This window comes from Coffea arabica, chromosome 7e (assembly GCF_036785885.1).
Source record: "Coffea arabica cultivar ET-39 chromosome 7e, Coffea Arabica ET-39 HiFi, whole genome shotgun sequence".
NCBI classification, from domain to species: domain Eukaryota; kingdom Viridiplantae; phylum Streptophyta; class Magnoliopsida; order Gentianales; family Rubiaceae; genus Coffea; species Coffea arabica.
Window position 1 is genome coordinate 4213415 of NC_092323.1, and position 16604 is coordinate 4230018.

The 16604-nt window shown below is 40.3% G+C and overlaps 2 protein-coding genes across 2 annotated transcripts; one reads left to right on the forward strand and one right to left on the reverse strand.

The window, feature by feature from the left end:
* Positions 1-2938: 2938 nt before the first annotated feature.
* LOC113701471 (LRR receptor-like serine/threonine-protein kinase RPK2) lies at positions 2939-6943 on the forward strand. The gene has a single exon (XM_027222149.2). The coding sequence runs from the start codon at positions 3236-3238 to the stop codon at positions 6620-6622; it is 3387 nt and encodes a 1128-aa protein (XP_027077950.1). The 5' UTR covers positions 2939-3235; the 3' UTR covers positions 6623-6943.
* A 626-nt stretch (positions 6944-7569) lies between these two features.
* On the reverse strand, positions 7570-16079 carry LOC113701472 (ninja-family protein AFP3). The gene is made up of 2 exons (XM_027222150.2): positions 15091-16079; positions 7570-8143 (listed from the first exon to the last, which is right to left on the reverse strand). Exons 1-2 carry the CDS (start codon positions 15743-15745, stop codon positions 7755-7757), a joined length of 1044 nt encoding a protein of 347 aa, XP_027077951.1. The 5' UTR covers positions 15746-16079; the 3' UTR covers positions 7570-7754.
* Between the last annotated feature and the right edge of the window lie 525 nt (positions 16080-16604).

Below are 16604 nucleotides of genomic sequence, written 5' to 3' on the forward strand. Positions count from 1 at the left end.
TAAGAGGTCAGTTACAATTAACCTACTTTGATCACAATTAATCTAGTGATGAGAATTTTGAGAATTGGTATACCATAATACTCTTGAGCTATATCCCATAATTTTGTCGAACTTCTTGCTAGATGGCACCAAAGTATTATGGGGGATGTTTTAAGCTCAAGGGCTCAAGTTACCCTATGAACATCATATGTTATTTTTTCTTACCAGCAAGAGGCAAGAGCTCTTTGGAGAGCCTCTTTTTTTTTTTTTTTTTGCATAAATAATTTTACTTGCATCGTAAACATGTTTTTTAATTATAATTTGGATTATGATTTTAACTACTATTTTATTTCATAAGCATCACATCACAACAAAATATTAATGTGTTTTTTAATAAAAAATTTTCAAATAATCTTTAATTCAAACATATCTTTAGAAGACCTATGCATTGGACTCAACCGATTTCCTTGCAGGAGTAAGAGTACCCCCAAGAATATGTACACACATCATAAACATAATATTATTTTTTTTCCAATCATTTTATCTTCGAAACCATCTTTTTTTATCTTAAAAGTTGCTATATTATTATTCTGAAAAGGTTTTTTAACACTCAATCTTACAATTGAATTACTATTGATTATTATTCCTAAAATGTTTTTCAACACTCAATGAGTATGTTTGGTCAGCAAGATTTTCAACAAAAAAAAAATTCAAAATTTGTTCAGCTTATGGGTCCGTTTGGATTAGCTGTTTTTGGGGTTGTTTTTAAAAAATAACACTGTAGCATTTCGTTTTTCAAATACAAGTCCGTTTGAATTATTTGTTTTTGGGGTTGTTTTTCAAAAACTATATGAAAAACTTTTACTGTAGATGTTTTATGGATTATTTTTAGATGTATTTTTAAAACATATTTTCGATTATTTTTATAATTTATAATTTTTATATTTTTATAACAATATACATTTATACATTTATAATACATTTATAAATAAATATATTTATATATTTATATAAAAATATATAAATGTATTATATTATATATAATACATAATATAAATATATTTATAAATGTATAAATGTATAAATTATAATTTTTATATTTTTATATTTACATACATTTATGCATTTATAAATATTTATAAATAAATATATTTATATAAAAATATATAAATGTATTATAAATGTATTATATTATATATAATGCATACTATAAATATATTTATAAATGTATAAATGTATATTATTATAAATGTATTTTATAATTTATAATTTATAATTTTTATATTTTTATACATTTATGCATTTATAATACATTTATATATATTTATAAATAAATATAATTATATATTGATAAATAAATATATAAATGTATTATATTATATATAATACATAATATAAATATATTTATAAATGTATACATGTATATTATTATAAATGTGTATGAATTATAAATGAATATTATATAAATGTATAAATTAATATATTATAAATATATATTAATATTATGTATAAATGTATTAATATAATAAATATAAATGTATTAATGTATTAATATTATGTATAAATGTATAATTAATATTATGTATATTAATATAAATATATAAATGTATTATATTATATTATATATCATACATAATATAAATGTATATTATAAATATACATAAATATATATTATGTATAAATGTACATTTATATAAATGTATAATATATATAATATATATTATGTATATATTAAATATATAATATATAATATTTATATAAATGTATAATTACATATTTATATTATATATAATTTATATAATATATAATATTTGTATAAATATATTATAAAAATATAAAAATATATTTTATATAAAATAAAATATTTATAATATGTATAAATAAATATATTTAAATTAATATAATATAATATATATATTCTATACATAATTGAAATATACAAATTGAAATAAACATATTAAATATGTATTTGGAGTTGTTTTTGATATATTGTTTGGATATGATGTTTTTGGAGTTGTTTTTGAAATACACATTTACTGTAACATTTGGAATGTGAAAAACAGTTTTAAAAAACAGACCCAAAAATAAGGAATCCAAACGGAGCCTAGGATTGTGCCATAGCATTCCCCTTGATTTAGTTGGGTCTGTATACCTACTAACCTCCTACCACAGCCTCCATAGACTCTCCCTCCCCCTAGATTAGGATAAAGTAGATTATACAAATGTATCGTTGCTGACCAAAAAAAAAATAGTGGATTTAGATGGGGCCATAGTGACCTACGCGGCACGAGCGAGGCATACGCTTCGATAGGTAGAAGTACTCCCGTTCCTTCTAGTTCTAACTATTCAAGAGAGGAGCTGTATTTGATTGATACTGTCTATTATTCAATTAAACTGGGACAGTCTGGGACTGGTTGAGGCGATGGGCGAGCCAATTGGCATGAGGAAGTTGAGTCCTAATAGACCCCTTCGGTCCTGAAGGACTAAGGAGTGTAGTAGTGGGAGGTGGTGGGCGGGGGACAATTGACCGCTTGACGGGCTGATGCATTAATTGACCGGCAACGGTCCCCACTGGTTCGCCCAAAAAGTCTTTGTGCTATTGGACCCCACCATCACTCGTCCTCCTAAAAAGGCAGCCAGCCCTCCCACAAGAAAGAAAAAGAGTGAAGAAGATTAAAAAAAAACATCTTAAATTTATACTAAAACCAAACAAATTAATCAAAATCAGGAAAAAGAGAGAGAGAGAGAGAGAGAGAAATACTACAAGGAGTAGAGTAGAGTAGCACTTGCGGGTGGTACCGTAATTGTACCGGTAAAATAAATTATTAATCCAAATAGGGAGAAACACCAAAAACAAAGAGAAATGTAATTAGTAGAAGAGTTAAAAATAAAAATAAAAAAGAAGAAGAGTAAAAAATGGGATACGGAAACAGCAACGCGTTTTCTCAATCAGAGGAGCACAACGACAACAAGCCACTGTTGAGTTGAGCTGAACTGATATTTGAGTCTCTCTCTCTCTCCCTCTCTCTCTTGCTTTCTTTCTTTCTTTCTTTTCTTTCCTTCTCTCTCTCTCTCTCTCTCTCTCCTAACTCTGTACCCAAAACAAAGAAGCAAAAAGTGACCCAAAATTAGAGCTGGAACGCTAGGGTTTTTCTTCAAACTCGGACAAGACCCTCTCTCTCGCTCCAACGTCAACTTGGGGAAGAGAGACAAAAGAGTTTAGGGCTTCTTTCAGGACCCTTTTGGGGTTTCACTAATGGGTCGTCGTTCTTCTGTCATAAAATGGTACCATTTGAAGCTTTTGATTCTCATCTGGCTCTGCTTTCTACCTCAAAAAGATGCGATTTTTGGCTCGGATTCGGATGCATCAGCTCTCTTGGAGTTCAAGGCCTCAGTTATGGACCCCTCTGGACTGCTCTCGAGCTGGGATTCAAGCAAAGCTTCTGATCACTGCTCCTGGTTCGGTGTCGCCTGCGACTCCGCTTCTCGCGTGGTGGCTTTAAATATCAGCGGCGGCGGCGGCGGAGGCGGAGGTAATTCGGGTTCGGTTTCTTGTGCTAGAATTTCTCAATTTCCACTGTATGGGTCTGGAATTAGAAGGGCTTGCTCAAATACTAATGTTAAAATTTCTGGTAAATTGCCACTTGCCGTGTCCAAACTGTCCGAACTTCGGGTCTTGTCACTGCCATTCAACGAATTGAGTGGTGAAATTCCTGAGGAAATTTGGGGTCTGGATAAACTGGAAGTTCTTGATCTTGAGGGCAATTTATTAACTGGGTCTTTGCCACTTCAGTTTAAGGGTTTGAGGAACTTGAGGGTTCTGAATTTGGGGTTTAATGGGATCGTAGGGGGGATCCCAGATTCGTTCTCAAACTGTTTGGCTCTGCAAATCTTGAGCTTAGCTGGAAATCAAGTGAATGGAACCATTCCAGAGTTTATTGTTGGGCTTAAAGATCTGAGGGGCCTGTACCTGTCGTTTAATCAGCTCAGCGGGCCAATTCCTAATGAGATTGGACTTAATTGTGCAAATCTCGAGCATTTGGAGCTGGCTGGTAATGTATTGACTGAAGGGATTCCTAGAGGTTTGGGGAATTGTAGGGCGTTGCGTTCACTCCTCCTATTTTCAAATATGTTGGAGGAGGTTATTCCAGCAGATCTTGGTCAACTGCAGCAGCTTGAAATTTTGGATTTGTCAAGGAACAGCTTGAGTGGTGCACTACCTCCCGAGCTGGGCAACTGCTCCAAGTTGTCCATTCTTGTGTTATCCAACTCGTGGGATCCTATTCCTAATATCTCGAGATCAGGTGTCTCTAGTGAAGAATTTAATTTCTACGAGGGCAAAATACCACCAGAAATTACTAGCGTCCCAAGCTTGAGGATGATGTGGGTGCCGAGGGCAACTTTTTATGGAAAGTTGCCAAGCAATTGGAGCAGTTGTGACAGCTTGGAGATGGTGAACTTGGCTCAGAATTATTATACTGGAGAAATTACTGACGGGTTTAGCAACTGCAAGAAGCTCCATTTTCTTGACTTGAGCTCAAACAGGTTGTCTGGTCAACTTGTCGATAAACTTCCAGTTCCTTGCATGACTCTGTTTGATGTCAGTGGAAATTCTTTATCAGGCTCAATTCCCAGGTTTTACAACAGCAAATGTGCTCATCCCCCCAACACGGATAGAGATATCAGTGATATATCATCTGCATACTTGTCATATTTTGCTGAAAAATCTCGACCTGAAATTCCTTTTGAGTCATTTGTTGATGGTGACGGTGTGTATGTATTTCATAACTTTGGGAGTAACAATTTTACAGGAGCCTTGCAGTCGATGCCTATTGCACCTGATTGGTTGGAGGGCAATACTATCTATGCATTTTTTGCCAGTAATAACAAGCTTTCTGGGCCATTTCCTGGGAATTTGTTTGAGAAATGTGGAGAATTGACTGGTATGATTGTGAATATCAGCAATAATGGATTTTTTGGTCAAATTCCTGCTGATATTGGTACTACATGCAGATCCTTGAAACTTTTGGATGCCTCCGAAAATCAGATAACTGGGACAATTCCTTCCAGTTTTGGGAATTTGGCTTCAGTTGTTGCTCTTGACTTGAGCTGGAACCTTTTTCAAGGTCCAATTCCTAGCAGTCTTGGCCAATTAAAGGATCTCAAGTTTCTTTCATTGGCTGGAAATAATTTGACTGGCACCATTCCCACAAGTTTGGGGCAGTTGCAGTACTTGGAAGTGTTTGAACTGTCGTCAAATTCTCTCAGTGGTGAGATTCCTAAAGATCTTGCAAATTTGAGGAATTTAACCACTCTTCTCCTCAACAACAACAATCTAACGGGACAGATTCCATCTGAGTTGGCCAATGTTGCTACTCTTTCGGTATTCAATGTGTCATTCAATAATCTGTCTGGACCACTACCCCAGAATGGTAACTTGATGAAATGTAACAGTGTCCTAGGAAACCCTTATCTTGGATCTTGCCATATGTATTCTTTAGCAACCCCATCTGCAGATCAGCAGGGAAGATTTGGGGATCCACAGAATTATGCCGCTACTCCATCTCCTACTCCACCCCAGAAAGGTGGGAACAGTGGTTTCAACTCAATTGAGATAGCATCCATAACTTCTGCTGCAGCCATTGTGTCAGTTCTCATTGCTCTTGTTGTCCTCTTCTTTTACACCAGAAAGTATAATCCAAGGTCTAGAGTTGGGGGATCGACCAGGAAGGAAGTTACAGTCTTTACGGACATTGGTGTTCCGCTGACATTTGAGAATGTGGTCCGCGCAACAGCAAACTTCAATGCTAGTAATTGCATTGGTAATGGAGGATTTGGAGCAACCTACAAGGCTGAGATTGCACCGGGGGTCCTAGTGGCAATAAAAAGGCTAGCAGTAGGACGCTTTCAAGGGGTTCAACAATTTGATGCAGAAATCAAAACTCTAGGCAGACTCCGTCATCCGAATCTTGTGACTTTGATAGGATACCATGCCAGTGAAACAGAGATGTTTCTTATATATAACTATTTGCCTGGGGGAAATTTGGAAAAGTTCATTCAGGAAAGATCTACAAGGGCTGTGGATTGGAGAGTACTGCACAAGATTGCCCTGGACATAGCCCGTGCACTTGCCTACCTGCATGATCAGTGTGTCCCACGTGTTCTTCATCGCGATGTGAAGCCTAGCAATATCTTGTTGGATGAGGACTACAATGCATATTTGTCTGATTTTGGATTGGCTCGTCTGTTGGGAACTTCAGAGACCCATGCCACGACAGGTGTGGCTGGAACTTTTGGATATGTTGCCCCAGAATATGCAATGACTTGCCGTGTCTCTGACAAGGCTGATGTCTACAGTTATGGCGTTGTGTTGCTTGAGTTAATTTCAGATAAGAAAGCTCTCGATCCCTCATTTTCTCCTTACGGAAATGGTTTCAACATAGTAGCTTGGGCATGCATGCTCTTGAGGGAAGGCCGAGCCAAGGAGTTCTTCACAGCTGGATTGTGGGACGCAGGTCCCCATGATGATTTGGTTGAAGTTCTACACTTGGCAGTTGTGTGCACAGTGGATTCCCTATCAACCAGACCCACTATGAAGCAAGTCGTGAGACGGCTGAAGCAACTCCAGCCGCCATCTTGTTAGCTACAGTACAGAGGAGTCAGCTGATTGACACATTTGATGCATAGAGGGGGTGAGCCCGCGGACTTGCACTTTTGACTGCAGAAGTGCACTCGGGGGTCTTCACGGGCTGCCACTAGATTCAGATTTTAAAGTTTAGGTGCTTGTAAATTGTAGTATAGCTTCTGCCCCCATTTTTCCATATCAATGTCCCTGATTAGAGAGGGGGTTCACTGATGGATCTGCAGAAGAATGCAGATATTCGTTTCTTAAGGTTGTATACATGTATCCAATTTCTGTTTGCTGCTGTGAAATAAGAGTCACAAAGAGAATCATTCTGCAGAACCCGTGCCACTTCAAAATTGGCCGTGATATTTGATTCTTGTGTACCGTGCCTGAAATTTTAGAAGTTGCAATCCCGAAAGGTGTGACTTTTGCCTTCTCCCTCCTCCAGGGAAAGAAATATTACCCGCTTGGGCTATTAGTATTGTTCACTGGGTCAAAGCCTGTTTCCCCTAGCCCTCACATTAATTTATTTGCTCGGGACATCGCCGTGATCTCTGCCTAACGCTTGGTCAGTGGCCTCGCCGGGTCCGGTTGTACCCCTTCAATTACTTAGATCTCTTCCGTTTCTTCCCCGGGAAGTCTTCTCTATGATTCTCTGCCTTGCGGCCGTTTGCAGACGCAACCATCCATTCACTTTCGCTTGATATCTCTGTTATGGATTAAGTTAAAAAAGAACCCATTTAAGGAGCAGTACTCCTTGCCCATGCATCCCGAGAATTGCTAGAATTTTGTCGGAAGCCATACCGGACATGGAAATCCGCTAAAAGAGATATTAAATTAACGGACACCATCATATTGGCGCATAATGAAATAGTAGCATATAACTTGAGAATAAAGAGAGACACTAAACTCGAGATCCAGTGGTTAATAGTAAGCCACAAGGACGGGACTAATCTGATCAGCTCTTGAAACCAGGAAGAAGACCTCATTTGAAAGTAGAAGTAACAAAAGAAACAATGGAACCCCTCAGCAGTCAAGGCGTCAGCCTAACACAAACAAATTTAACCAATAGGTGATGGACGTCATTAAATCAAATTGGGCAAATGAAGAAAAACTAAGCAGCGATGACCAAGTGCTAAGGGGATTCATGTTACAGCTTCCTTGCTACAATCAAGGGTGGTGAAGGGTTAACAACTATATGCCTCAATGGGTGCTCTACTTCAGTTCCGCCTGCATGCTTGACAAACTCGGCCGGAGACAGGAAGCTTCCATGGCAAACGCACACAATTTTTACTTCCTCTCCTTTCTGATATCTATACAAAAATCCTTCTATCTTTTTACCATTTGGCCCATTTCCAGTTGTGGAGACACAAGGCATATCAAGCATTACATTCTTGAGCATCTCCTTTGCTTCTTTTGCTCCCTTGTCAACTGCTGCCTTGCCAACCACTGATCCAGGAGGCACTTGAGGTTTTTGCTCATGGTGAACCTTAAGAGAATGCACGCTGGAAGGGCTTTTTGTGCCATTCTTTTCGTTCGCTGCAGCAATTAAGATGCAGTTAAAAGATGGGGGAAAAAAATTACAGATCAAATATGCATCTTCAGGAGCACTTGTTAACAATTGGAATCTTCATCACTAAGTGACAAACTAATTTTTCCCGTAGGGCAAAGTGGAAAAACTGAGAATCACATGATCCTATAAAAAAAGCTTGAGCGAACACATCACATACACAGCCAGAAAAATGCTAAGAATGGTCAAACGCGGAGTACCAACAAACCCAGCAATGTTGCATAATTTGACTAAAATGGCTATTCCAATAAAGATCGAAACAACGGTCCTTTTGTTACAGCTAAAACAACATCCTTAACAAATTGTTCTGGATGCTTAGTTTTAAATTTGCATTCAGTAAAAATTTCAACGGATACTCGCCCAAATTCATAATAACCAGGAATGTTTATCCAAGATAAGCTCCATTCTTATCCCATTCAAATACACCCCAGGGAATTAGTTTTTCAAGCTGCCCACCCAGTGTCGCTTTTCTTTTCTAATCAAAACTTACCTACCATGAAAGGAGCTTGATATTCTCCACAAGGGCAGACTATTTGAAAATAATTAACTCTTCGTCCAAACATCAATATGGTAACTCGAGAAGGGTATTAAACGTGGTGCCAAAATATAGCAACAAAGTTTACGCATGGACAAAAGACTTGTAAGCATTAGCAATAAGTGCATGGCCAGAAAAGCTAACCAAGAAATAGAACCTACCGAAGCCACAAAAGAATGGAAAATGGGTTTCTGAATCGGTTAAAATTATCAAAATATCATTTAACTAAGACAAATTATTCAATTATGCTCATAAGCTATGGCAGTAACCAGTATAGAAAGACAATTCATGTTACGTCTGAAATGAATGAAGCTAGCTGGAATTATCCTGCTAGGAGTTTGTTATGCCACATCAGAGAGCGGGTTGGGTTAGTTACGCCATGTCAGCTATCTTGTTAATTAGTTAGTAACCAAAAATAGAAGGCTTGTGCAGAAAGGGAAAGTTTGCGCGGGAAGTCTGTTACGGAAATGGAAAGCTTGCTGGAATGGAAGTCGGTTAGCTGAAGTAGTATAAAGGAAGCGAGGGAAAGGGGAGAAAGTAGCCTGAAGTATTCTTTCTGATTGTATCCATTTCAATTCTCTGTTCTCTGTTTTCTCTGTAATAACAAATCTCTCTTACTCGAGTTGTCTTCTCCAAATTGCAACTCCTGTTTGAGAGAATTTCCCAGTGGTCTATACTATCCTCTGCATCAGTGGTATCAGAGCTGGGGACAGACCAGCTCGTATAACAATGGCGGAGGGTACTAGATCGCAGGATAACCGAAGGTTGGAGGAGAGCGTGAAGGCTATGATGAAGGAGCAGAAGGAGCAATTTGAGCAAGAGATGGCAGCCCTTAGGAATTTGGTGCTGGAATTGCACTCTCAAAGAGGACAATCCGCAAGGAGTTCGCCGTCTGAAAATGAGGTAACTCAGGGAAGGACGTACCAAGCCCCTACGCGCTTTTCTCGTCTGGAATTTCCCAGATTCCATGGGGAGGACTTTCAAGGGTGGTTGTTCAAGATCGAACAGTTCTTTGAGGTGGATGAGACACCAGTTCATGTGAGGGTGAAGATGGTTGCGATGAATCTGGAGGGGAAGGCTCTCCAATGGCATCAGATTTTCATGAGGTCACGTGTCACAAGAGACTTGCCTGCATGGGAAGACTATATCAAAGAGATGGCCTCCAGGTTCGGGGGATGTTTGTACGATGATCCAATGGGGGAATTAAAAGCCTTAAAACAAGAAGGAACTGTCTTGGAGTACCAAGAGCAGTTTGAAGATCTGCTAAATAGGGTGGATCTCCCTGAAGATTACGCAACCAGCTGCTTCCTCAGTGGTTTGAAGACTGAGATACAACTAGCTGTAAGGATGTTCATGCCAAAAACACTGCAACATGCCAGGACCCTAGCTAAGTTGGAAGAAGCCAAAATTTCAACTCAGCAAAAGAGGAGCGTGATTAAAAATAGTTTCCCTTCTGGTGTGGAGGACAGGTGGAGGAGAGAAAAGAATTCTGAAGGACCATGGAAGAGGGAGATCAACCTTGATCGAACTGGGAGGGTAGATGATAAGGGGTTACTACCCACTCCTAGCCAAGAAAGGGGTGAAAAGGCTCTTGAAGGCCACACCAGGAGACCATTCAAAAGGCTGACCTCCACTGAGATGGATGAAAAAAGAGCAAAGGGTCTCTGTTTCTGGTGCAATGAAAAGTATGGGTTTGGCCATAGGTGTAGGAACAAACAGCTATTTCGATTGGAAGTATGTGCAGAGGATGATGGTGAGGAACTGGAAGTAGAATCTGAGGGGGAGGGAGAGGCCTCACAGGGTAACTTAGCTCACATTTCTTTAAATGCTATGACTCTTACTGCTGTCCCTCAGTTTAGGACAATGCGGGTAACTGGTCATGTAGGGAAGGTTTCAGTGAATATCTTCATTGATTGTGGGAGTTCTCACAACTTTATTCATCCAGATTTAATTAACAAGCTGGGGCTGAGGGTGCAAGAAGTACCACCTCTTATGGTGGAAGTAGCCGATGGCAACAAAATCAACACTAACAAGTTGTGTCGTGACTTCGCTTGGAAAATGCAGAACCAGGCGTTCAAGGTGGATGCCATGGTGTTGCCTGTGGGAGGTTGTGAGTTGGTGCTGGGGGTGCAGTGGCTGTCCACCCTGGGAGATATAAAGTGGAACTTTGGTGAGCTGAAAATGGAATTTCTACAGGGGCAGAGGAAGATAGTGTTGCGAGGGAAGGGCCAACAGGCCATTCAGTTGGTAAGAAGAAGGGTCATGCAGAAGATCTTGCACAAACCGGAGCAGATTGCTTCGGCGCAACTATGCTTTATTGTACCTGTACAGGTAGCAGCAAGTGAACCAGCAAGCAGCTGTTGCCAGATAGAGGGGAATTCTCAGGTAGCTAATTCGACTCATAATCTTGAAGCAAGGGAATTGCAGGAGCTGATAATGCAGTTTGAGGACATCTTCCAAGAACCTTCTGAGCTTCCTCCACACCGAAGTCATGACCATCAGATTATTCTCAAGGAAGGGACACCACCAGTAAATGTAAGGCCTTACAGATACCCTGTCTTTCAAAAAAATGAGATTGAAAAACTAATTCAGGAAATGCTACAATCTGGAGTCATCAGGCACAGTACAAGTCCATTTTCTTCCCCAGTGGTGTTAGTCAAGAAGAAGGATGGAACGTGGAGGATGTGCATTGACTATAGGGAACTAAATGCGGCTACTGTGAAGGACAAATTTCCCATTCCAGTGGTGGAAGAACTGATTGATGAGTTGTTTGGATCTCATTTCTTTACCAAATTGGACCTCAGATCTGGGTATCATCAAATAAGAATGTGTGCTGAGGACATTGCCAAAACTGCCTTCAGAACCCATGAGGGGCATTATGAGTTTGTTGTAATGCCCTTCGGTCTGACTAATGCACCCTCCACTTTCCAAAGTTTGATGAATACTGTATTTAGGCCTTATTTGAGGAAGTTCATATTGGTCTTCTTTGATGACATACTTGTGTTTAGCTCAACCTGGTCTGATCACACCAGGCACTTGCAGATCACTTTTGACACATTAAGGCAGCATAGCTTAAGGGTGAAGAAAAGCAAGTGCTCTTTTGCTCAAACACAGGTGGCTTACTTGGGGCATGTCATCTCAGGAGCAGGAGTACAGGCAGACCCTCAAAAGGTACAAGCCATTCAACAATGGCCTATACCCTCTAACCTGAAGAAGTTAAGGGGCTTCTTGGGACTAGCAGGATACTATAGGAGGTTCATAAGGGACTTTGGGAAGCTGGCCAAACCTTTGACAGACTTGCTCAAGAAGAACAGTTTTGTGTGGACAGACCAGGCTACTGCAGCATTCGCAGCATTGAAGCTGGCTATGAGTTCCCCACCCCTGCTGGCTTTACCTGATTTTTCCCAGGTCTTTGAAGTAGAAACGGATGCCTCAGGTGATGGTATAGGGGCAGTCCTGAGTCAGAAGGGAAGACCCTTGGCTTTCTATAGCCAAGCTTTGGCCCCAAAGCATAAGGGTCTATCCGTATATGAAAGGGAAATGATAGCTATCGTGAGTGCAGTTCAAAAGTGGAGGCCTTATCTACTGGGCAGGCGCTTTATCATTAAGACTGACCACCAGAGCCTTAAATACATGATCGAGCAGAGGGTGTCCACGCCTATGCAACAGAAATGGGTAGCCAAACTTATGGGGTACGACTATGAGCTTCAATACAGGAAGGGAGTTGACAATGTGGCGGCGGATGCATTATCCAGGCTGCCTTCTGACAGTGCAGCAATATTAGCTCCCATCTCAGTCATTCGCTCAGCATTACTTACTGAGATTCAACAGAGTTGTGTTCAGGATCCCTTTTTGCAAGGCATTATACAACAGTTGCAGGATTCGACAAATGATTCTCAGCTGGTGCACTATTCCTACCAGAACCAGCAACTGAGGAGGAAAGGGAAGTTGGTAGTGGGAAATGATTCTGCCTTAAGGAAGAAGCTCATTCGATTGTGGCATGATACCCCCATTGGGGGGCATTCAGGGGTACAGGTGACATATAGAAAACTTAAGGAGCTGGTGTACTGGAGAAACATGCAGAGGGATGTCGAACACTACGTGGCTTCTTGTGATGTTTGTCAGAGGCATAAGGGGGAAAATGTGGCTTATCCAGGTCTGCTACAACCCCTAAGCATTCCAGAACGTGTGTGGTCTGACATATCCCTGGACTTTGTGGAAGGACTACCTCAATCTCATGGGAAGGATACTGTTCTTGTGGTGGTGGATAGGCTCAGCAAATACGCTCATTTCATTGCCCTCAAGCACCCCTACACGGCCCTCTCAGTGGCACAGGCATTCTTGGATAATATCTATAGGCTCCATGGCCTCCCTAAAACTATAGTTAGTGATAGGGATGCCATTTTCATTAGTCACTTCTGGAAAGAGTTGTTTCAGCTATTGAAGGTCCAATTGTGTTTATCTACTGCTTATCATCCTCAGTCAGATGGCCAGACTGAGGTTGTTAATCGCTGCTTGGAAACTTATCTGAGGTGCATGTGTAGTGATCACCCCAAGCAATGGTGCTTTTGGTTACCACTAGCAGAGTTCTGGTACAATACGAATTTTCACTCAGCAATCAGGCGCACTCCGTATGAAGTTCTCTATGGTCAGCCACCTCCCTTGCACATCCCTTACATGCCGGGCAGCTCATCTGTTGATAGTGTGGATAGGAGCCTGGCTGCCCGAGAGGCCACCCTTCATCTACTTAAGCACAACCTCCAAAAGGCTCAACATCGCATGAAGCAACAGGCTGATCAACACCGATCTGAGCGAATCTTTGAGCTAGGAGATTGGGTTTATGTTAAAATCCAACCATATAGGCAGCACTCACTCAGGACTCATTCGTGCCAAAAGCTGTCTCCACGATATTTCGGTCCTTTCCAGATTATTGCCAGGATTGGTTCCGTTGCCTACACAGTCCAACTTCCCCCGGATGTCAAGATACATCCCACTTTTCATGTTTCCCTTCTGAAGAAACATGTAGGGGATCATCCGGTGCAGCCACACATCCCTGTTCGTGTCACTGATCAGGGTCATCTGCTGGTGGAGCCAGTGGCTATTTTGGATAGGAGATTGGTTCGTAGGGGGCGAACAGCTGCGACACAGGTCTTGGTGCAATGGAGCAACAGTTTTCCAGAAGACGCGACGTGGGAGTACTGGTTTGATCTTCACCAGAAATATCCGCACTTCAGTTCTTGAGGACAAGAACTCTTTGGGGAGGGGAGTATTGTTACGTCTGAAATGAATGAAGCTAGCTGGAATTATCCTGCTAGGAGTTTGTTATGCCACATCAGAGAGCGGGTTGGGTTAGTTACGCCATGTCAGCTATCTTGTTAATTAGTTAGTAACCAAAAATAGAAGGCTTGTGCAGAAAGGGAAAGTTTGCGCGGGAAGTCTGTTACGGAAATGGAAAGCTTGCTGGAATGGAAGTCGGTTAGCTGAAGTAGTATAAAGGAAGCGAGGGAAAGGGGAGAAAGTAGCCTGAAGTATTCTTTCTGATTGTATCCATTTCAATTCTCTGTTCTCTGTTTTCTCTGTAATAACAAATCTCTCTTACTCGAGTTGTCTTCTCCAAATTGCAACTCCTGTTTGAGAGAATTTCCCAGTGGTCTATACTATCCTCTGCATCAATTCATCGCGTCATGCTTAAAGAGGAAACATAACTATGTCCACAAAAACTTCAGAGAAGCATATGTCAAATCCAATTGACTACGCATAAATCTTGCACTCATATTTTTAGTGAATGGCGAGTAAACAAAATCCAAAAAGGTTAAATCACTTAATTCTCTAAACTTGGTCAAAATTTTAGTTTTGCAAACTTTGGTTTAAACTTTCCTTAAACTTTCCAAGCAAAGATATCTATACCACTAACCTACCTGATTTCTAATTTCTTTGAGAGGCAAGGCAACTCCATACATATTACTCATTGTGCTCAAGTTGATTGAAATACATATCCCACGAATAAAGCTGAGCTTAAAAGAACCCTAGCCCAACTCTTACAACAACAATACGAAAATAGATTTTGAAGAAGCATCTGTCTCTTAAAGGAAGCTAGCTAAGCGCAATTCCTGAATACAGACTCCACAATTTCACATCTTAGAAACCATTAGGATCAAATCAAGCAAGAAGCAATTTTTCCATTTGTATACTCAGAACATAACCAACCCTCCTCCCCTCCCCCAACCAACCAAAACACGCTCGCACACACTCACGACAAGCTGCAAATGCAAGTACACCAAATTAACCGTGACAACAAATTTTAAGGAGAAAAAATGTAAAAGTTACCAACAAAGGTAAGAAAATAAAACGGATAAAGAATAATCCTAAAAGAGTAAATACCTTGAATGGGTTGACTATGGAATTCAGAAATCTCAGAGAAAGCACTGCCTTGTGATCCAATTGATGCCTGGGATGATGGCATCATATTTCCATTCCCGTTCCCATTAATGCTGTCTAAACCTTGGCAACTATTATTGGTATTAGTACCATTACTCTCATTTTCTTCACCAGAATAATCCTCCGACTCAACCTTCTCCCTCCCAACCCTCATAAACTTAATCTTATCCATCCTCCTCCTTTTAGCCTCCATCCTCCTCAACGACTGCAACTCCTTCCGCTTCCTCCACTCCTGCTCTGTCTCCGTTGGCAGAGAACAAGTCCTTGACAACGGCGAATACGAAGCAATTGGCACCAATGACGCGTGGCTTTCTTCACCGCCTGCAACACCAGCGTACATGAAAGTTAATACAGAAGAAGATCGCATTAACTTCATCTTAGCCTGTTTTGGGTCCACCCCAAACCTTCCATTCAATGACAGCCCCAAACTTAACTCCACCTCTTCTTCTCCATTATCAACCTCGAATTTTCTTGATAAAATATTCCCGTTCGGCAAGTTATTGAACAGTAGATCTTTTGAAAATCCATTGACTTGAGTGGGCAAATGGCCCTTTCCTTTATTTTCTCCAGCCTCTGCCATGTAGTTCACCAGCATCATTAATGGAAAACCCAAAAAGATTCAATCTTGAAGATGCTCAGATGGAAATAGTCTTACTCCACCAGTAATAATTCAAGTAAATTTCATTTTCCCTCGCCAAAGAGAACAAGGAAAAAAACAAAAACAAAAGGAAATAAACAGATTTATGGGTCCAGAAAACCTCATAACAAGGTAAAATAACAAGTTTTGCAAATCTCCGATAATGTGAAGAAGGAACTCAAAAAAATTTCGAGGGAAGAGTTTGCCTGCGAGGTGGAGAGCGCCATGACCGCGAGGGAGACAACAACATAAACAAATGTGAATAAATGAAAAGAGGAATGGGAAAGAAACTGGGGAAAAGAAATAAAAGGGAGAACTTGAAATTGGCATGGGGAGCATGAAAAGACGAAAAAGGACAGAGATATTGAAACGCAAATGAGTTAGATGTGACACGTGGATGGGGAGAAGTATCATAGACGACCCACGTGGTTAAGACAAGCTGGTTTGGAGGACGAGGACGGGGATGACGACGTCAAAAAGCCAAACAAGCGTCCAAAAAGATGTCTCCTCAACGGACGAGGATTATGACCAAAAAAAAACGGACGAGGATTATGAGATAACGGAAGCTACGGACACGTGTATGTAAATTTGGGGATAAAGCGGATTGGCTTTGCCACGTTGTCAGAAAATCCCGACCTCGTAATGCCGCGACGTTTCATTCATGCTCTCTTCCCTACCCTTTTTACTCTGTATGTATCTTCTGCTGCTTTTACTCCTCCTCCCCGTGTCAAAAATATTTTCTCAAATATATTTACTTACAACTTATTTGTTACAGTTGATTATTTTCTCAAATATATTTACTTACATTATTATTACAATT

Excerpts from the sequence above, each read along its gene's own strand:
- LOC113701472 (XM_027222150.2), bottom strand. The coding sequence starts at position 15,745 with ATGATGCTGGTGAACTACATGGCAGAGGCTGGAGAAAATAAAGGAAAG. Across the intron at positions 8,144-15,090 it reads CCATAGTCAACCCATTCAAG|CGAACGAAAAGAATGGCACA; the intron begins GTATTTACTCTT and ends TAATTGCTGCAG.
- LOC113701471 (XM_027222149.2), top strand. The coding sequence starts at position 3,236 with ATGGGTCGTCGTTCTTCTGTCATAAAATGGTACCATTTGAAGCTTTTG.